The 22,339-nt window shown below is 38.8% G+C and overlaps 1 protein-coding gene across 6 annotated transcripts in view; it reads left to right on the top strand.

The window, feature by feature from the left end:
* SBF2 (SET binding factor 2) overlaps positions 1 to 22,339 on the top strand; it is a 234,630-nt gene that overhangs the window by 31,334 nt on the left and 180,957 nt on the right. For 4 of the 6 annotated variants that reach the window (XM_032112338.1, XM_032112343.1, XM_032112342.1 and 1 more), the window contains exon 2: positions 14,922 to 15,010. In XM_032112338.1, the coding sequence (XP_031968229.1) occupies positions 14,922 to 15,010 (89 nt within the window). The remainder of the gene's footprint in view (positions 1 to 14,921; positions 15,011 to 22,339) is intronic. The other 2 variants (XM_032112341.1, XM_032112339.1) reach the window with 1 other exon arrangement.

The following is a 22,339-nucleotide window of genomic DNA, read 5'->3' as shown; positions in this document are numbered from 1 at the left end:
TTGGTAAGTAAACTTCCTGGAGAGTTTCTCCACCTGTGTTGTTTCCTGAAATTATGGGTGGAGTGTAGAAGTCTGTTTCAATCCCAGTAATTTGTCTTATTCTGTGTCAAGTAACTGAATTGTGAGGCTTTCTGTGAGTTAGAATTCATGTTAGGTCATTTAATTTACATCCTGGTAGGAATTCAGAGGCATGTAAGAGTGTTCCTGGCTGATATTTTCTTCAAAACTGTTGCATAACCAAAAATGCTCTTGGAGAATCACCGTGTAGTGCCTGTCATAGCACTGAATTCTTCTCCATGTTCTAGATGTGGCCTACATAAGAATGCTGCAAAACTAAAGAGAATTATTTATTAAAGAATCTCTGTTACTAGGCTGCAGTTGAGAGCAGGTTATGGCAAGAATTGTTTTCTGTGGCAATAGTACTAATTAATAAAAATGGCTTTTGGAAGAGTTTATCTGCGTGGGGACACAGGGACTTACACCCTAGTTGGAGATATTGCAGTTGGACATACGTAGCTGTAGCGCGTCGCTTCTGGTGCTCGGTAATTAATCTTTCACTGAGTATTAAATGGGGATGTCCCTGTTTTCACAGGTCATCCGACTTTGGCTAGAAGTGTTGTGATACTATGATGGAAAGTATTTTATAAGTTGAAACATTAATATTGTGTTCTGACATCTGGTGCAAGGAAACTGTCATTTGGAAGCAGTTGTTAGGCTGAGGAGAACTTAGTCAAAAACTTGAAAATAAAAGTCTCTCTTTAAATATGATGGTCCAAGATAATTATGTATTTAGCAGGCAAAAAAGAGAAAAGTGGGAGTGATAAGCTATAAGCTTCTGTTGTCTCTGTGAGTCACCTATGACAGAAGAGCCTCATGGACACTTTTTCCTACACCTCATGATGTGGCCACTGCTGGATCATAACCAGTTTTCTGCCCTGAGGTTCAGGGCTGCATCTGCGGTTGGTGTGGGATAGGTATTTGATATCTAATGAAGCACCTCAGTCAACACTGCAGATGTTATTATGAAATTTGAAATAAAGCTTTGTTTTTTAGGAACTGTAGTAGATGATCCAAATGCCACTCTTTTGTATAGTTGCCAGAAGTAGAACATTTCAGACCTGAAGCTGATACAATTCTGTTCTTCTAACAAAAAAAAAAAAAAAAAAGGCAGTAGCCACTATTGGATCTGTGTACCAGCATGTGCTGGTGCATTTTAGCTAAAAGGATCCCACCTATTAAAGTTTGTAAGGTCAAGCTAATTTGGGGAAAATGAAAGCTGAGGGATGTTGCCTTATACTTCCTTCCTACTTATGAGTACCTAAGCACTGCTTATTAAATCTGAACCATACATTTTGACTTCCTTTACTTTCTATATTTAAAACAGTGCATTCTTGCATTCCTTCCCCTTGACTCTCCTTAAGAATCATAGAATCCTAGAACGGTTTGAATTGGAAGAGACCTTAAAGGTCATCTAGTTCCAGTACCCCCACCATGGGTAGGGACACCTTCCACTACACCAGGTTTCTCCAACCTGGCCTTGAACAGTTCCAGGGATGGGGCATCCACAGCTTCTCTGGGTAACCTATTTCACCATCCTCACAGGAAAGAATTTATTCCTAATATCTAATCTAAACCTGCTCTCTTTCAGTTTAAGGTAATTCCCCCATGTCCTGTCATTCCCTACATGCACTTGTAAAAAGTCCCTCTCCAACTCTGTTGTAGCCCCTTGATGCCTTTTCCTGGTCTTAAAATCAAGAGTCAAACACAGTCAGAAGGGGAAAAGGGATTTTACCTTGGTATTTATTTTGAGGATCCTTAGGTGCACCACGTCCAGGTCATATGCATCGAGATGCACCCTGCCGAATCTGCCCCAAAAGATCTGGTATAACATTATAGGTTTTACTAATTAGCATATCTATCAAAGTTTACCCAATGAGAGGCTCAAGTGAGCCCCCCTCCCCAAGGAACCTTCTCCTGGATGGTTCTATCTTAGTTTGCAGAATGTGTTCTGGAGAGGACCTTGGGGTCTGGGGCACACTGATCCCTAACTACAAAGCTTCTAAAATGTTTAGTCTCTTAGCTTGACAAACAAGTCCAAGAATGTAGGCAAAAAGCACGAAGAATGCAGAAGTTGTAAAAAGGTATAACAGGGGTATAAAAGAAAAGGCAAAAAATTTTCATGGCATCACCCTGAAGGTACTGGAAGGTCTCCCTGGAGCCTTCTCTTCTCCAGGCTGAACAACCCCAAATCTGTGTCTCCCTAGGAGAGGTGCTCCAGCCCTCTGAGCACCTCTGTGGCCTCTGCACTCCCTCCAACCAGTCCATGTCCTTATGCTGAGGATCCCAGAGCTGGATGTTGTATTCCAGCTGGGATCTCAAGAGAGCAGAAGAGAGGAGCAGATTCACCTCCTGTGGCTTCTGTCCACTCTCCTTTTAACGCAGCCCAGGACATGTTTGGCTCTCTGGGCTGCAAGTGCACATTGCTGGGTCGTGTTGAGCTTCCCATCAATCAGCTCTCCCAAGGCCTTTCTCCTCAGGGGTGCTCCCAATCCATTCTCTGCCCAGTCTGTGTTTGGGCTTGGAATTGTATGTATTCAGTCTTAAATGGGGAAAAAAGATGTCTGCTTTGTAGCAAAGATTAGTCTTCAAAAATAGATTCTACATCTTCTACTTCAAATATGTGAACTTAGTATAGCAAGAACTGTCTTCTGGTGCTGTGCTTGCTTTTCCTCATGAGATGGAAAAATCTTTCCAGAATCGTCTTTTTGTCTCTCAGAACTGTCCTCTCTGCTCACTTATCGTGGGTCTGTATGTTGGTGAGCCCTACGTTGAAATGCAGTTATCAGCCAGCTCTGGGAAGTGCTTTGCTTTCTCTTTTGCAACATTGCATTCCCTGTTAATTAGATATATCCGACTCTCTGGTGCCTTTGAAACAAGTCAACGCTTGAGAAGACACATTTGGTCTTGTACAGTGACATTTGTTCTCATCAGCAGAATTTTCAGGTGATAATTCACACTGGTAATCTAATTTTATCTTTTTTCATTGGCAGAATGTGGTAGGGATAAGACTCCTCTTGCAGTCTTCAAGTATACTTGAAGTCCTTCTGACAGGGTCTAAATGATGTTATACAAACCGTTGTAATTTTTCGAGCAAAAAATATTTGTGCTCGTAGTGATTGTTAACAGGGAAAGTGTGTAACTTTACATAGGTTAGAGAACCCACTTGCTTGTCATTGTTTCCACTTTTTATTTCGAGATATAATAGATGTGAAACCTTTGTCTTTCCTTTTAGAATGTTCTTTCCAAATACTTTTTATGAGACATTTCATTTCAGAGCTCTTTACTTTCTGACTGTATTTGAACTCTGTGACTCCCTCCCTTAAAGAAAACCACTTGTTCAGACCATTGGATACAAATGTGAGCTTCAGGGGAAATCTCATTGTTTGCCTTAGAAAAATGTCTTTGTCCAAGAGTTTACACATCTTTTACAACACAGGACCCAACCCCAGACTTTGTGTATGCTTATTCCACCTTGTATACCCAGCTACTACTACTCTTACTCTCCCAAACAGACCAGATCTAATATTTTTCTGTTAGCTTATGCATCAGTTTTGGAAGAACTTGTTGAATTTCGGACACTGTCTCTGTAAAATAATATTTCCATACTTGAATCTTAAAATAAGCAATGGAAAAATAAGTGTGATGATGGATTGAATAGTAACTCAGCGAGATATTTCATGGTTTGTATTCCTGCTTTATTGTAAGTGTGTGTATAGCTGAGAGCTGAAGGGAGTGGAGAGAAGCTGGTGGACTGACACAGTGTGCACTGCAGAAGCCTCGTTTCTTTAGGAAACCAGCTGGGGGAGGGTGAAGATATCCTGTTAGAGCTGAAGAGCTCAGGGTCAGGAGATGCTGAGAGTACTGAGTTCTGACAAGTTTTTGGGAAGAAGGTGGACCCAGTAGTAGAACTGTACAAGTGTTCAAAGCTTACAGTGCAATAACAGTGGTGTTGCACACCAGATTGCTGTGGAGCAGGTGTTACAGAAGCAAGAAAAATTTATCAGAGCCATGGACTGAGATTCTGGGAGGGATCAAGGCCTTTAGGAATTCAGGCTTCAGTAGCTTGTTGTTCGCAGTGCTATTTGTTCTTCCTCACCTCATCCAGATTTTCATGGCTTTTTTTGTAGTTTTTATTGATTGGTTTTTTGACTTGGTTTTTTTTCTCCTTACTTTAAGTTGTTATGGAGCATTTTTAAAGATGAAAATAGAATTGCAATATTAGGAAGCTTCTTCAGACTTTTTGTAGAGGATTTAGTCTGCAACTTTTCTATATTCTGTAGGCCCTGAAAGGGCTTTCTAAAATTTTAATTTCCTGATGAGATATATAGGTTTTCAAAATGAATAATTTATTGTGGTGCTGTAAATGGCACTTCAAATGAAATTACTTGGAGCATCATTTCATTTTCCACTTTGTCATATGACTCTCATTTTCCCCCAGGATGTCATAAGAAGGAATCTCTCTTTATATTAGCTTTATGACCTTGTTTATCAGTGTTCACACAAGTGTGAGTGAGAAGGATTTCAAAAAACCCCTAAACCATATTGTCAACATTTTCAACAGAGCACAGTAGCATATTTCCATGTACAGTTGAATGGGCCTGAATTTTGTTTAGTATTGTTACCTGTATTGTGCTGTTTGTAGATCTAACGATGACTTTTTCTGGCTGTTACCAAACATGATGAGACACTTCCAGAAGTTATTTTGTGTATCTGAGCAAATAGTGTACAGTCAGTAAAATGATAAATGTGGGATTCTTACCCCATGGCCCCAGATTATCTCTGTATACTCTACTCCTTGGAAGAAAGTTACATAATAGGAAAAAAACCCCAAGCCATAGCAGAGGATAAAACAGGACTGTACTTAAAATAAAAAGTGAACCAAGTGTTTCAACATGTTTAGGGTATGTTTTAAGTACTGCATTTAGACCTGAATCTTTATGTTGATGAATCCTATAAATAAATAGTGATACAGAAGAACTGTTGTAGGTAGTCTCCCTTACCTATTGTAGTCCTATAAAGTGATTTAGAAAAATAAGTTTTAGCACGTGATCAGACTTCTTTAAGAGTAAATGTAGAAAGCCTTTTCCTGAAGTTGTTTCATTGCTGAATTTTAGAGTATGAGTAGCTTTTCTTTATACTCCACAAAATCAGTTTACATTTACAGCTACTTACATCTCTGGAGTGTAAATGTCTGAAATCTGATTCTAACCTTGCCATCTGTGTTTGGTTTAAAAAACAACCATACAAAAAGTAAAAAAAGGTATGAGAGAAGTATTTACATGGGCTGTTTTTTTAATGTATTCAAATTTTGTATGCTGAAATGGGTGCTGATTAGTATGTTAAAATAACAATATTGAAAATGTAAAATTGTTTTGGTAAAATTAGAATCTTCCAGTTATGTTCAGGAAATTTCAACGTGGAGCTTTTTTTATTCATTTGGTATATCAGTTAGAGATAATTCCAAAGGATAGTTGTAGAAGGAAGGTAACTTATTGGAAATAGTAATAATATTTAGTAAATAGAACAGGGTTATTTTTAAGCTGGGCAGTAAACATAATTTGTTAGAGCTGAGAAGCTGCCTAAATTTTCTTTTTTCTTTAAACATTTAAGACATTGATTCAGAGTACAAAGCTGAGTATGGTTTTGGCATCCTGATTTTTATACCTTCCTTGAAAATAAATAACAAATATTTTCTTCAAGACATCTGGGAAGTCTTTTTCAGTTCGTTGTGCTCAAAAGACTGTTTGTTTAACATAGAGTGTTTATTTTGAAGTCTGATCTTCCCTTCCTATGCAGGGGCTGGCAAAAGTGATTTGTTTGCAAACAAGAAGGGGAATTGTCAGTGAGCAGGAAACTTTCTCCCTGCCAGCTGCCCAAGCTTTTTTCCAATTTCTTGAATATTATGCCAACCATTGGGTACGGAGTTACTTGAAAATGACTTAACATTCATTGTTGTTTTCTTGTCTGTTATTTTTTTTAAGGCTTTTGCAAAACCATATTCCTGTCCACCCAGCAAAAATACAGTGTTTGTCCAGGAACGTGTTACGTCCTAAACTTCTGTTTGAAAGGAAGAGTCCTGAGGTGCAGCTGTTACAGCCAAGCTGCATTAATTGTATCAGTAACTTGTCCAGATAAAATATTGTGGGAATTGGAATCCTGGGGAAAGGTGGAGGATGATGGTATGAAGGGGATTCTTTAGGAGCAACTGGCACCTTCATAGGTGTAGGCCAGATAAGCTTTTTAAAGGACAGTTTGTGCTGTAGCAGAAGTTACCACGTGAGCTCTTAAAGATGAGAGATGCAGCAGCAGCAGAACCAAGTAACTTTTTACAGAACTTTGAGAAGTGTCAGTGAGTTCATTGCCACTGGTCACTAAGGTTTTGCTCTCAAATGTGGCTTTCAGCATGAGGCAGCACTTTGCATGACTGACAGTTTTCCAAGGATAATACTGAGTTTGTGGCATTTGGCACATTTCTTCAGAAGGGTTAGATGCTGGTGGAGTCTTGGCTGACCAAATCACTGTGTGCACCCTCAGCCTGTGCTCTTGTGCTGTATCACACTGAGCAGCATTAGAGGCACACTGCTGAAGCAGCTAAATAGGCCTCTAACGTGTGGTGATGATTGTAACATCCCCATTTATTCCCTCTTCTTCCTCCTCATTCTGCTTCCCTTTTCTCCATTTCCTTCCTCTTCTGCTTTTTATGGTATTTATCTGTTTTCATTTCACTTGGCACTGATGCGACTTCAGTGGATGAAGTTCATCCCTAAATGTGATTTTCCCTAGAAAATCTGTTTTAGAGGTTTCCTAACTGCGTACCAGTGGCTAGCCTCCTTTCAGCAGAAACACCAATTGATGTAGTGGAATGAGATACAGCATGTTTTGCCATATTCCCATCTCTCCCTCCTACTTTAATGTAATTAAAATACAAGCTAGACTATTTTCCCTCCTTTATTTAGGAATAAAGCATAGGACTGATTTCTGATGACCAGGAGCAAGGAAGATGTTAACCTGACTAGGAGAATATCTATTGCAATAGTGGGGAGGATGATCCTGCAAAAAAAGTGCCAATCTAAGATTTGGGTGGTATTGATTGAGCCTGTTTCTTGTACACCCTTGGGTGTACAAGATCCCTTTCTCTGTGCTCTGCAAATTACAAAAGTACCAAAATCAAACAAATATTGAGACATTCAGGATTTTGGACCATCCCAAGTATTTCAGGTAGTCCTGACTAGCAGTGCCAGTACATTTAGGGGAAGATTGAAATGCTACTTTTTTTTCCCCCCCACTAAGTTCAACAAATTTTTCCTGTTTACAAAGAAAAGAGCCTGAGGATCGCCTTATCCCATTATTTGTTGCATCCTTGATAATATGGCATGCCTCCAGAACGGCTGTCGTTCAAATTCCCGGGATTGTTGCATGCATCTCTTTGACCTGATTAAGATGAACTGACTCTGAGTTGTGCCAGTTGTACAAATAGTGTCTGTGGTCATTGTGGGAAGCCCGTCCTCATTCCATCTTCCTAAACGTACCAGCATTTTGTTTAACCTTTTGTGGCCATTAGGCTGCAATAAAATCTTTATTCTCTTGAATAAATCAGAATTAAGTGCTCTTTATGTAAACTTCCATGTCCAGGCTACTTCAGACTTTAAGATGCACATGGCCTGTGATGTGCAGGTGGGGATTGGACTGATTTTTTTCAGAATTTCAAGTATTTTAGGCCTATCAAAGAAATATTTTTCTTTCTAGGTGTTTAATATTAGCTCTCCTTTGGCTTCTTATTCACTTTCATTTCAGCTCTGACTTCTTTATAGGGACTGAGTTAAAATGGGGATATCTTTTGTCGTATTTTCTGTCTTCTGGCATCAAGATTTCTGTAGTGATGTTTTTAAAGGCACAGGGAGGCTTCAGGTACATTTCTGTTCCCAAGATGGAACGTGAGTTGTCTTCATCCTTCCATGAAAAGCATTTCCAAAACACCCAGAAGTGACCAGAATCCTGAATAGTTTAAAACTTCTGCTGTTTTCAAGTTAAGAACCTTGATATGAAAAGGATTTTACTTCACAGCAGATTTTAGTGATGTCTTTAGCACTAGGTACTGTTTTGAAAAGGATGAGAGGAACTGTGCTCTGCCACCTGTCTGTGCATCTTTCACACCGACAGTATGTTCCTAACTCTGAACATGTAAAGTTGTACTTCTGAATACTTGAAATTATTTATGACCTTTACATGAAGGATCTACCGTGGTAGTTTCAAACTGTTTTCCATGGCATAACTACTGATGTTCTTTCTCTGTGATCTGTTCTGTGTTTCTTCTTCAGGCCTGAAAATTATACCTTTTGTAACAGATCACCAAAGTGCTTCCATTCAAAGCTTTGCATGTTAACAATACTGAGTGCTCAAATGCATTTTTATCAGGGGTTTGTAAGTGAAAAGACAGAGTTTATCACAGTCCTCATTAATTTGGAATGTAAGTTGCATTAACAGCTCGCTTCTGGAATTTCAAGGGCGAGCAAGAGATGGCATGTGACCTTTCATGGGGAAAGATTTATGTAAGAAGGGAGTTTAGGGGACTAGGGTTCAGGAACCAGCAAATTATGCCAGAATTTTAATGTGTTGCATGTTTGTACTTTTTAAAGAAAAAGATGGGAAAAGGAGAAGGAGAAAGAGGGCAGATCAGAAGAAGTAAGCTGGGGAGAAAAGTTCCTTTTCCCTTAGTAGCTTAAGGTATAGACTGCTTGATCAGAATTCTTACAGGCTGAAATTCAGGGTTTGGTCTTGGCAATTCACTATGTGTATGTACTGTACAGGAGCAAGAATGTAATGTCTAAAAATTTGAAGCTTAATTTATTTTGTGGTCAACTTTGATTCTTAATGGATTAAAGAGTTAAGACATCTTAAAGGTAGAAAAACTGCTGGATGAGGGTGATAATGATTATTTTAACCTGGCATATTGAAAATGCAATTAATTGCTGTAGGTGTAAAATTACTGTTTGAAAATGGCTGCAATGTCTTTACAACTTCTGTACTTTACTATGTGACAAAACTTTACTACAAAATGAAAGAAATGAATTGCAAAATACTTCAGTCGAAGTACAGGAATAGTTTTGCTTTTGTAGAAATGACTTTAAGATAACAATGTGAGTGTTTAATAACAACAACAACAATAATAATGGCAGTAGTTTTGTTGGAAATATGTCTCTTGTTACTGCCAGGCATGTTTTGTATATATAATGAATAATGAGATCAATTCCTGTTTCACGTTGAGCACACTGTGAATGTGCAGTGATTGCCCATGCTCTGCTCACACACACAAATACTGTATTAAGTAGTTTGTTGTCTGAGTGATCTCTGTAGTGCATTTAAGTGGCTTCAGAAACCTCCAGAAGCTTCTGTCTGATTGGTTTGAATTCAGTGAGCAGTGCTAGCAATGAGCTCTCCACCATGTTTTTGGGCAGATTGTACGTTATTAAAAGCATACCAAAAGACAAAAATTCCTTTTATTGATGATGAAGGTCCTTCCCGCTGCCTGTGGCTATCTGAAGCCATTGACACTGGAATAAACTGTCTTACCAGTTTAAAAACAAGGTGTCAGTGTTAATGAGTGACAGTTCACAGAATCACAGAATCAATTAGGTTGGAAAAGAACTTTGAGATCATCCAGTCCAACCTCTGACCAAACACCTCTGTGTCAACCAGACCATGGCACTGAGTGTCACATCCAGTTGTTCCTTGAACACCTCCAGGGACAGGGACTCCACCACCTCCCTGGGCAGCCCATTCCAGTGTCTAATCATCCCTTCCATGAGGAAGTTCTTCCTAATGTTCTTAAAACCTCTGAAATCTTGGTAGGTCTGTAAAGCAGATACTATCAGGCACTAGCTGAGGAGGTTACTACTGGTGTTCACCATCTGCATGTTTTTAATGTGGTGTCACATTTGTTTAATTAGCATTAGTTAATAGGAATTTCACTAGGATACTGAGGGAATATCCTTTTAGTGTTAAGAATTATTAAAGGGGGCTTGAAAGAAGACTAGATACAGTGAAGGGATGTGGTCAAAATCTGCAGTTATTAATTGGAAAATCTGAATCACATTTAAAAATTTTTTCCTCCTGTGGCTTCAGTATTTTTGCAAAGTTGTCAGTAGTTATCAGTAGCATATATTGAAACAAGTGATAGTTGTTGTTGAAATCCCATGACCTGATATTTTTCTGTTTCTTCCTGTTGTGCTAAAGCAGTCAAAAATGCAAATTCACTTGGGTGTTGAATTGCAGCCACCTCTTGAATAATCTGTTATCTTCAGACAAAACTGCTCTGCTGAAAGTTGGATGATTTATAAGAGTCAGCTGAAGGCAGATAGTGTCCACACCGCCTCACCCCAAACCATGGGATTTAGGGACTTACTGCAGTTCTGCTGTTATGTTGCTGGTTGGATTGAAAAATGTCAACAGAGAATCAACACTAATTGCAGTATAAAGTATTGGGAAAATGTGGTGAGCATACTGTACTGGATTGGGTTTATTATTAAAGGAAGTGCAGCTTCTGGGTCTTCCCTTGCACGGGAGATTCTTTCAAGTGCTCCTGGGTCTAAACTTCTCACAAAGAAGGCAACTTTGCAGCTCAGTAACTTTTGTAATTGAAAAGAATAATTTTGTTTATTTTTCAAATTTATCAGATTACAATAAATTCTACCTCATGATTGCAAACACAGAAAACTCTGAGATCCTGAAGAATTTCCCTAATTTTGAAGGACTGCAGATTCATTTTAAAAAACCAAAACCATCAATCCCCCCCAAGCCAAACCAAATTTTAGTGGGATGGAAAGAGTGTTTCCCATCTATCTGTATTGTGTTCAACTTTAGAAATCATGTGAATTAGTTAGATTTTATGCATTATAAGTAGAGTTGTAAATCTGTATCACAGGATTTTTCTGTGGAAGGATTAACAGTGCTTTTTCTGTTGGTGTTTTGTTTTTATTTTTTTACTCATATCTGATGGATGTGAATACTTACTTTTCTAATGCTCATATCTTGAACACAGAATTATTCACTTCCCTTTTTTTCCCTTTAAAATGTTGCATTTCTATGATACATCCTTAGCACACTGTTCCATAAACTTTTAAAAAATTTTAATCTTTCTCTGTATTTAAGCTGATGATTTCCAGAAGATTCAATTTCACTGCTGTGGGCCTTAAGTCTGACTGTTTAATACCTGGAATGTTTGTGAGGCTTCTGTGAGCTGTTCTGAAAAGGATCCTTTTCTAAAATTTTTGAGAACTTGGATGCCAAATCAGTTGTGCCTGAACTAGAGGTAGATGGAAAGCATTTTTGGTTTCCAAGTGTTTTCCTAACAGTGGAAAAAAGCTGGTTCTGGGGACACAAGGAGGGACGTGTTGCTGCACCTCTTGGAGGGAGGTGCTCCATGGGCTGTGTGGAGTAATTTTTCTTTGATCCCAGAGGTGACCTGAAGTGCAAGTTCATGCAGCATAAGGAGTTGAGTCTGGCTTTCAGAAAATGTTCAGAACCACATCATTTCCTTCAGGTAGATTCCTATGGAGGTTTAGAATCCCTCTTGAAAGCAAAATGGAATTACCTGCAGTAAACTCTAACACTGGTGGCCAACATTAGTAGCCTTCTAAGGAAAGTAACCTAAAAAACCTGATAACCTTTTGACATAAAGGAGAGAATATGAAAAACTTTTTTTAAAAGTGTACATCTCTTAATTCTGAATTAAGAGCTTCCTATTCTGTAATGTAGGGAGAGTCTTTGTAAAGTCAAGTCAAAAGAGAACTAGAAGGATTGATAGCTTCAGAACATGATGAAGTAGAAGAAGTTTTGAGCTACCTTCCTGGATATCATTATTTAAAACTGTAGTTGGTAGTGTCAGAGGTCTCAGTCTTTTGTGAACTGGATTCAGAGTTTAAAAAAGTCACCCGTGTTCCCACAGAGAAACTTAGGGAGCTTACACATATCAAGGACTGTTTGCTGCTGTAATTCTTTGATACTTCCTTTTCCAGGAAGTCTGGATATCTCTGTTCAGCTCGGTCCTTCTGCCCTTTCTTGCTGTTGGCCTCTCAACCCCAGGCTGTGCTCTGCCTGGAGGGTGTTTGTGCTCACTGCTGCCTTGGATGCATTTGTTTGCTGTCCCTTCTTTGTGCCACCTGCCAGCCCTAGAACAACTGGAGGAAGAAGAGATTTGACAGAGATATGACTTAGGATAAGCAGATAACGTGGTAATTTGAGACTTTAACTCAGCAAGAGGAGAAGTTCTGACACTGAGTCAATGAAGGAACAGCCCCCTTGGGGTGAAGAAGAGAGTAGTAGTGACTATCAAGTAGGTGACTGCATAAAGGAATGGAAGGAAAGATAAGTTCTCTGGGGGGGATACCAGAGGTGAAGGCTAAGAGGAAAACAGAGGAGGGTGAAGGCTGTTTATTGCATGCTGTCAACAAAATACATGCCAATTCCTAACATACAGAGTTGAAAACGTAGCTGTTCTGTTCTTTTTTTGCATGAAAGAAGGAAACAGGGACTGGATGTCTGGAGAAGAAAGCAGGAATGCAGCAGTGGTTTTGCCTGCCTTTAGAGAGAAGCTGTGTGACTGCTTTTCCCAGAGCAGTTTAGGGAGGGAATGTTGAAGCTTTTCCATTTATGCCTCCTAATTTTGGAAGGATGCTGAGCTGACATGGTGTAGGGCAGAAGAATGATAATTCAGTAGAAGATGCTTTGATAGAGTACATGAGAGGAACACTTGATCTTAAACAGTGGAATCAGTGACTGGTGACCCTGTTCAGGTATTACGGTCTAAAAGATAGAGAGCTCCTTTTCCTTACAAAAACTGCAGCTGTAGTCGTGTCTGTATTTGTTCCTCAGTTTCTGGCACATCCTCGCTCTGCTTTCTGAGCTTCTCTGCAGCTCTCTATAATATGATACTTCCTCTGGCTTTTCACTTGCTGATCTCAAAACTCATAGCTAACCCCGTGTGATTGCAGTTCTTCAGCAGGCTGCCCGTGGGAATCACAGTGTGTGCTCCCTTGGGTGTAAGATTGCTATTGGGAGTTTACTCCCTGTAGTTTGTATGTCCATTGTACTGAGACCATCTGTTCCTAGATTATTTCCAAGAGACAATCACAGAACATTAGGTGTAAATATGGACAAACTGGAGAAAATGCTTCTTGCTAACCCATTGGATTGGTTCTCCCTAAACATCTTGTAAGATGTACTGTGGGTTTTAAGACAGCAGCAAACTCAAACTGTCAATTAGCAGGGAGCTTAGAGGAAGCCCGTTTTTTTTCACTGTAACACTTATTTATGCTAGCAGACTTGAGTTGTGTCAGACTGAAAATGGTTTCTTACGGTAAAGCCAGGAGAGTAATGCATTCATTGCTGCTGCCTGGGTGTCTGCAGAGGAGGTGACACATATGGACTGCTACTACTAATACATAAATTGGATTGCTTCATAACATTGTAGCTTTGAGAATTTGATAAGAAAATGTTCAACAATTTTAATGATTAATCTCAAAATTTTGTGATACAGCTTTAGAGAAAAGATGATTCAATTGGATATGATGGGTCAGCTATTAAAAGATATTTTAAATGGTTGCAAATTTCAGCTTTGCCATTCATGTACAGACAGACTGAAGAATGAGACACCCTGGAGAGCAGCCTTGTGGAAAGGGACCTGGAGGTCACTGCAGTTACAACTTTGTGAGGGGAGGACGAGGGGCAGGCACTGATCTCTCCTCTCTGGTGCCCAGTGACAGGACCCAAGGGAATGGCCTGAAGCTGAGTCAGGGGAGGTGTAGATGGGAGATTAGGGAAAGGTTCTTCCCCCAGAGGATGGTTGGGCACTGGAACAAGCTCCCCAGGGCAGTGGTCACAGCACCAAGCCTGATGGAGTTCAAGCAGTGTTTGGACAATGCTCTGGGACACGTGGTGTGACTCTTGGGGATGGTACTTTGCAGGGGTTTGGGCTTTGGTGATTCTTGTGGGTCCCTTCCAACACAGCATATTCTATGATTCGATGATTTAGGAATCTTTTCACTTTGTTTTCATCTTGCCAAGCTCATCTGTGGTGAATCCCAGAGCTAAAATTTAGGAAAAAAAAAAAAGAAGTTATGATTTTTCCAATATTTACTGTAGGACTTCAGAAGGAGATGAACAAAATTCCTGTTTGTATGTGCATTCCTGTACCCTTCAGGATGACACAGCGCTACAGTTGTGGTGTATTTGTGGTGTTTCCAAAATTCATCTATAGCACTGTTGCTTCCAGAAAAAGGAACATGTAAAAAAAGAAGACAGTTGCATCAGAAAAGTTATCAGAAATGACCAGCTTTTCTTCACATCCTTCTGTGTGGAAAACCACTGCTGACTTGTCCAGGGAAACCAGTGAGAAATACTGGCAAGGAACTAGCGTGTCCTGGATAAATCATGTGGAGCTTTAATCTGTAGACTTATTTCAATCTACAGGCTTCTTTTGGAAGACTGCTTCTTGCTAAACTTTTGCTTTCTTTTTTAAATATCACATTATCTTTTATATTAGTTTTTAACTCACTGCTGTTTGTAGAGAGAGACCGAAATTATCAATAATAATCTGTCATTTTGAAAATGTGCATGAGAGGCAGAGGCTGGATGCAGCTCATGGCTTCATTTCATGTAGTGATTCCTTGTGTTACTGCTGGAAAATGTTAAGATTGTATTTATTATGTGACTTGCAAGAGGAGCAATATGACATTTGAGGAGCATGTTCTCCCTCTCGTGTCAAAAAACTTACTAATATTGGGTATATTTTGAAAGTATTCTCAAATGTATGGTGATTTCAATTCCACCAGTTTGCCTTTAAATAATGGAATTTTATCTTTCAGCAGGACCAACAGAAGGTTTGGGGAAAATAATACAAAGATTTCCCCAGAAGGACTGGGAAGACACTCCTTTTCCACAGGGAATAGAGTTGGTAAGTTTGCATTACGTTTTGCAATCTTTAGAATTCCTTTCACGTGCAGTTGGAAGATACATCTGCCTTCATGTAATGAGCTGTATTATTTAACCCAACAGGGAATGGGTAGAAATTATGTGAGCAGAGGGGATAAATAATAGGTTTAAGAACAATAATTTTGGCTAACAGAAGATAATTTGTTCTGGTATGCACAGCTAAGTAAATATTCCTAAATGATAGAAAATGTCTGCTGCAAATTTATAAACAGTGTGTTTAAAAGAAATGCTTATTTGTGTCCCTATGTTTTTGTGAGCATCCTTCAGATGGCAGATGACTTCTCATTGACATGTTCAAATAATTACAAATGTGTATTTGTATAATGTAGATTAAAAAAGAAATTAATATAGTATCCCAATAAACTGGATTTATTAAAATGGTCAGCAAGGCTGGTGTGCAGGGATCTATTTTAAAGAGAGAATTCCCAAGATGTTGATTCTTTCCCTTCCTTGGTCTCTTATTGTGGGATGCAATGAGAAGGTGTCTATTACTTATCTGGATCGGGGATTCACTCAACAGCTGTCTCTAAAAATCCTGAAAAGAAACGAAGGACTGTGGTCATATTCTGAAATTAGGTTTCTGAGAAGTCAGAGTAAAACTTTTACTGCCGTGAACTTGGTAACTTCTGGGACAGGATGAGCTAGAGGAGGAGATGGGCTGTAGGAAATGTTGCAATAGGAGTCTTTGTACTGTGGGGCAAAATCAGCTGCAGAGGACAAAGGCACCAACTCTTCCTGAGTTTATTGCACAGATACAGCAAACAGAGCAGGCTTTTACCTATCAGGCAGTGTTCAGCTCCTTGCTCCATGCCACTGCCATGTGCTGTGCTCTCCGTGAAGGACAGGGAAGGGGATTCTGGTGTTTGCTGCTCTCTCCCTGGCGCAGCAGAGGTGCATTTGCTCACTGGGCTGGTGTACACGGCCGGGCACTCATTTTCTCTGGTTCTGTGGTTTCATTTCTTCACAGCCTGGCATCAGCCTGGGGTTTCAGGGCTTGCCATGCCCTGATCATGGGGGTGAGCACAATTTCTCACACACGTGATGGGGAGTTGCAGCCTCTGTGGTGCACTTGCATAACACCGGGTTTGGCAATGCAGAGCTCTGCTGAAACGAGGGAAGCTCCGAGGTTCAAGCAGGAGGGTTGATCTTGCCTCAAACAACCACAGAGGCTGAGTCATGGTAAAATTTACTCTGTCATACAGATCTTCCTTACCTAGCTCAGAGAAAGCAATGGGTCTGACTTCCAGTGATGATGTGAGATACATAAGCACAGCTTCTCTTAAAGCAGTGAATCTTAATCTGTGCCTGGGTGTTACCTCCCATTTAAATTTAATTGTAGGATTTTAGCACTACAAGAAACACCTTTCTAAAGGCAGAATTTTTTTTTTTTTGATGGGACAAAGCGTTATTTCTCTATCGGTTCTCAAATGACTCATTAGGCAAAGTCATTAAGACATTAAACTTTCCAAATAAAACAAAATCTGACAATTTAAGAACATTGATTCAGCCAGTTGGCAAAATCAGTCAAGTCTTGATCTGCTTTCCAAGTGTGGTAAATAAAATTTTAGTTAATGAAGATCGAGGAGTTAGAGATACTGCAAAGATCAAGTACTAAAGTAAATCACTTATGAAAGTCAGATTTTGGCAGGAATTTTTGTGAAGGTTTTGGATGAATCTAACACGAATCAAGATTAATTCATGGAAAGGAAAGAAGAAAAGCTGCATTACCATGTTCTGTTTGTCACCTTAAGGGCAGATTTAATATCATTAAGAGGGTAATAGGCAAACCTAAGGAAAAAGAGATAAAAGGTAAGAATAGAATAATTGACAAATGTATATGAGACTGAAGAGAGACGTATTTATTAATAGCACTTAGTTCTATGAGAAGTTTGAGTTAATATCCTCTTAAATGTACTTGCTCTCCTTTGAAAAATCTTCATGGAATGATATGGTTTCTGTTAAATGGAAAAAAAAGCAATGGTTTGTATCTGAAAAACATCTCAAGCTCTCTTCACTGTGTTCTCACGAAGGAAAAAGGTGAAGGCTTTTCCTGCTTAGTGATAGGATTGAAGGGAGAGTTGATGTTTGACTCTTGTCTTCTGTCAAAGATGGTTCTCCTGCTATGAAAACCTTCAGCTGATTATTGGTGATGATCTCAGCTCTTTTGTAAAGTGAATTCTCTGCCTGAGAATTTAGACATTTCTGGGGTTTTTCTAGTTGTTTGGTTGTTTTGAGGGGTTTTTTTTTTTCAAATAAGACAGGTTGAATGGGGTAATTTTTATTGGTATGTAATGGGTGATACATTCACAGATCACAGAGTCATACAACAGCCCAGGCTGGAAAGGACCTGGAAATGTGATTTGGTCCAGCCTTTCAAGGAAAAGGAAGCATAGCTGAGATTATCTACCACCCTGTCCAGTCTCACCTCAGAAACCTCCAACATGAGAACTCCACTGTGTCCCTAAATGATCTAATAGTTATTTCCTATTCATGTTGTTAATGGCATTTTATGAAACAAGACAAGGTGAAAATAGTGGAAAAGACCTATGCACACTCCCACCCCTCAAGCTTTAGTGCTTTAAGATGGAAAATGCCTTCTTGGACCCCTTGTTGTCTCTGTAGCTTGTAGAGATGCCATTAGTGCAAGCTCCAGCCAAAAACTGATAAACAAAAATCCTCTGAGAGTTTTCTAGAGGGCTCTTCTCTTTGCCCAACCCTGCATACCCCCTATCCTTCTGGGCTTGAATTCATGTGATCAGATTTCCAAGACATGAATTAAGGCAATGTAAAGAATGAAGTTGTGTGGGTAATTTTAAAGTTAAATAAGAAAACCACCTTGAATAATATTTTTCATTTTTGTTGAGCCCAGCTTTGATAAACAGGCTCCCATGGGACACACTGGGCCTACTGGACCTGCCTTTGACTGAGTGAAAAGGGATCATTCTGAGAACATCTTCTCTAGGAATGATGGCCCAATTTCACCTTTTACTTTGACTGTATTTGTAGTTTTGGTAATTTGACACAAATATGCAGAGAATTGGGTCATTATAAAATGTAATTGCAGTTCAAACTTGGCTGAAGGGTGTTGTATTTGGTGTATGTGTGTTCTGTATTAAAGGATAAAGAGGTACTCAAACGGTGTCTATTTTTATATGAGCAGCATGGTAGCCATGTTCTGGTCACAAACACATGAAATTGGGGGTAAACACATTGTCCAAAATTCAACAGAAATATATGCAATTTTATTCAAGTCAAGTACTTTAATTTGTTGTGTTCAATAAACTGTGTCTGCTGGTTGTCAGTGGGGAGCAAAGCCATGAGTCTCTCTTGAGGGAACAATGCTGTCAGTAGGTGTTGGTCAGTGTGTCTTCTTACACCTCCCACTTGTCTGCATCTCCTCAAGTTATCTAAACAGATTTTTCTTAACCTTGTGCTTTTTGCATTTGCCATTTCACTAAAGGCTTCACAGCTTTAAATTTTGTTCTGTTTAAAACTGAATGCAGAAACTTTGATAAGCCACCTGCAAATTGCTGTGAAACATACCTGAAGTCTTTCGTAATGGATTATTGATAACTACAGTGGCTATTAAAGGCCTGAAGACTTTTTTACCATTTGTTGAATTGTGTGATGTAACTGTGAGTAAGGTAGGATATTTCTTAATATTATATATCATACATAGTGAGTGTTACTTCAGAACCAATAAAATGCTCTTCTTTCATTTGCTAGAACCTTTTGTGGGCTATTAAAGAGAAATACAAGGAACAATTTCAGTTTAGAATCTGAGCATCTTCAGCTTACTGACAAATAGCAGTCCATCTGCAATTTATTGACAAATGCAAGTCAGAGTGAGTTTCTTCCAGTTCCATAGAGGTAAGCTGACTTTGAGGGGTAAAGAGAGATTTACACTCATTCTTAAAGTTAATAGTATTTGGCTCAGAAGAGCATTTCAATCACTGGTTTTTGAAAGAATGCAGCTAGAACATACCAGTCTGATAGCTGCCCCCCATGATATTTTAAATGAACATGTTTGGGTATCCTTCTCCATAGTCTGTCTTAGAGAAGTGGTTTCAGATGCAGCTTAAGTTTAAAAATAACCCTGTAAAGTCAGCTGAGACATATAGAGCAGTTTAAAATGAGGACAATCAAACGTCTTGTTCTTGCTTGTAGAAAGAATGCTTGAGAGTGTATGTTGTTTGAATGAGTTAGCTTTACATTTCTGCATATTTTTCTTATTTCTAATCCACTGTGTAACTTTCTAGACATCGTAATTAGTTATACATCAGAGGAAGCTTTGTATGGTATGTAATGTTACACCGTAAAGTCATTTTTGTCCGAGGGCTAAATTAGCTAAACTAAGTGTCATCTTCATTACTCAGTGTTGGGAGGCTGATCTTAATGAGGCCAATGAAAGTCATACCTAGAAATGTACATTGTCTTAAGTTTAAACTGGATATAATATGTTTCTGCAGTTGGTGTGTAGCAGGGAAGGAAATTTTCCACTGTAACTGGTGGTGGTGGTAGCAGTAGTGTCATGATTTAGTAATTTGCATTTCAAGTATGTGCAAGTATAGAAATTAACATGTATTTCTAGACAAGATAATCACCTATCCAAAGAATTACTTAAATTATAAAATTTATTTTTAATTGGTAAAAAGTGCTATTTAATACAACCATTTGAAGACCACTTACACAAGTTATGAGACTAAGAGAGAAAGAAAGGCTGCATGTGTCCCTTTGGGATCTGGAAGGTTGCCTGCTTCCTTCTAAAGGAGGAGCTGGAGCTGATGGAATCAGCTTATTCCTCCTTTGTGTACAGCCCTTTGCTATGAAGCTTAGCACTTCTGCACCTTTGATTTGCTTCAGATAGGACCTTGTAAATGGGTGTGGAGTATGTCTTTTATGAAAAACCAAGGTCAACTTTCAAATTCCAGCTAACCTGAGATACAAAAAGAACCCCCAAATGCATGAGAGGAAGGAATGGGATTTTCAAAGTATATTGTATTTTGACTGACCTAGTCAGTCTTGTACAGATTTCCACTTCATTTTGACATACATAATTTATGAGTTACAGCTCTACCTCCAGATCTTAACTGATATTTACTTCTGTTGGAGCTTCACAGTTGGAATGGGGAGAAAAAAGCTATCAAAACGCCCCCACCAAAACCCAGCTCATTTGTCTTCAAGGCTGCACTCAACTGAAGACATTTAAAAGTAGGCCAGCATTTTAGAGTAGAAAAAGTTTTACAGAACTCCTAAACTTCTGGAAATTTCCAATGCAGAGTCTCTGGAAAATTATGACACATTCAGTCAAATGCAATACTTTTAAAATTCAAGTGCTGATCTCTTAGTATTATTTTTGTTTTGCCACCTTGGTGTAAGGCATCTTTTCTGAGAAAAAAATATGATGTTTGAACATTTCACTACTTATTTTAAATAAGACATAAGAGACAACTGGTGTTGCAGATTAGACAGTTAAGGCCTGAAGTGATTAAAGTTTTAAGGGAGTTAATCTTTAAATGCTTCAGTCTTATCTAGCTGATCTGTAAGCCAATTTTTCTCAAACATTAATGCTTTTAAGGACCTGAATAAAGAGTTGTCTACAACATCCATTTAATCTTCAGTGCACTTGGTCAGCTGCAGAGATTTTGGTTTGGTGGGGGGTTTTTTGCCCCTCTTTCCCCTCAAACTTTTTTTACCTCTCAAGAATCATTACATATGTCATTCTTCAATGAATAAAAGCATGGCAGAGCTCAGTGTAGCACTTACACGTGGATTGTGTTGTTTTCATTCTCATGTTACAGAACAGGAGGTGCTTTCAGCAGTTAGTAGAAAACAGATGATAGCAAAAGTTCAGCAATTTTTTTTGGTCAGAGTGTTTCTGGACTCAGCTTATATTTTTTTACCATACTAGCCTCTGCTAGACATCTTAAGAATGCCATAAATGTGGTGTATTTTCCAGTAGTGTTTCTGCTGTGCTGTAAACCAGTTACATTCTGGATTTAGAATCCCACAGCTCTTACTGAATAGATGTTAGATTCTGGATTTTGTAGACTAATGTGATAAAATAATTTGATAGTGATATCTAAGGACTTGCAAGTAGTCCTTGTGTAGCATAACTTTGGCTTACTTGACTAAGTGCTGTCAAAGCACTGTTCAATTAAAATGCTTTATCCACTCTTGTTTTGAGTTGGAAAAGTAACCACTTCAGAGCACTACAGTCAACATTTTTGGTAGATGTGGTAAAATGCTGAAGTGACACCTGTTTGGAATTTCATCTCTCTTTCAGCTCTAATCTTTCATGGAGAATATTGATACGTAACCTTTTTGTATCTATCAAGGTGTTTTAAGATCCACTCTACCCATTTTAACTTAAATTCTTTTCTGGAGGAGAAAGCCATTTTTACAAGCTTTCTTAAGAAGTGCAGATGTTTTTAGAATCGCAGAATGATTTGAGTTGGTTTTCTTCATTCTTCATATCTGTCATCTCCACAGATGATACTTGACTGCATGAGATGATCTCGTTCACCTAAGCTTTGTGTGTGATTCAGTGTCTTTCTTACCTCTCCGTAAGTTTTTCTCATCTTGTTTAAAAATTAGAGGGAAGACTGCAACATGGATTTCTCACTACGTCTCTGCTTGTGGGGTTTTTGTGTAACAGTCTGCAGAAGAGATTCTTAGAACCCCCAGTTAAGCCATGAGGTGTTGTAACATTTACAAAACTCTGTGTCTTGGTATTTCCACCTTATAACTTACAGACTTGTCTGTGGTAATTCTCCTGGAGACCCTGCTTTTCCTGAAGGTTCTGAATTTTGAGCATTAAATGGTTTTTGTTGTTCCTTGTTTAAAAGAAGAAAAAATAGCTCTTGAAATACTGTTGACTAAAATGGGAGAGCAACATATATCTCAAACACACAATATGAAAATGAAAATGGGCTGTATCTCCAGAAACCAAAACTGAAGAGCAGAAATCCTATTGTTTTATATGTGAGAGCAAAAATTATGGGGAAAAAATATGGTTTTAATTACTTTCAGCTTTATGAATAGCCTGATTATGGATGTGCTTTGTGTTTTTCCAAAAACATTAGTTTATACTTGAAAGTTAACTTGGATGAATGCAGCACATGACTGCAGAGTGACACATGTTTTTGAGTAGCTGAGCATGTCCTTAACGTCAGAGGAGATTCTTTAGCCTAAGTGACCTCTTCCACTTTGGCCTGATCATCACTGAAGATTATTTCAGAATAATTCTATATGAACAGAAATCCATGTAAGTTTGGAGTGCAAGCAACAA

The sequence above is a fragment of the Corvus moneduloides genome, chromosome 6 (assembly GCF_009650955.1).
Source record: "Corvus moneduloides isolate bCorMon1 chromosome 6, bCorMon1.pri, whole genome shotgun sequence".
NCBI classification, from domain to species: domain Eukaryota; kingdom Metazoa; phylum Chordata; class Aves; order Passeriformes; family Corvidae; genus Corvus; species Corvus moneduloides.
Note: the sequence above shows the minus strand (reverse complement) of the source record. Positions and strands in the feature narration are given on the sequence as shown.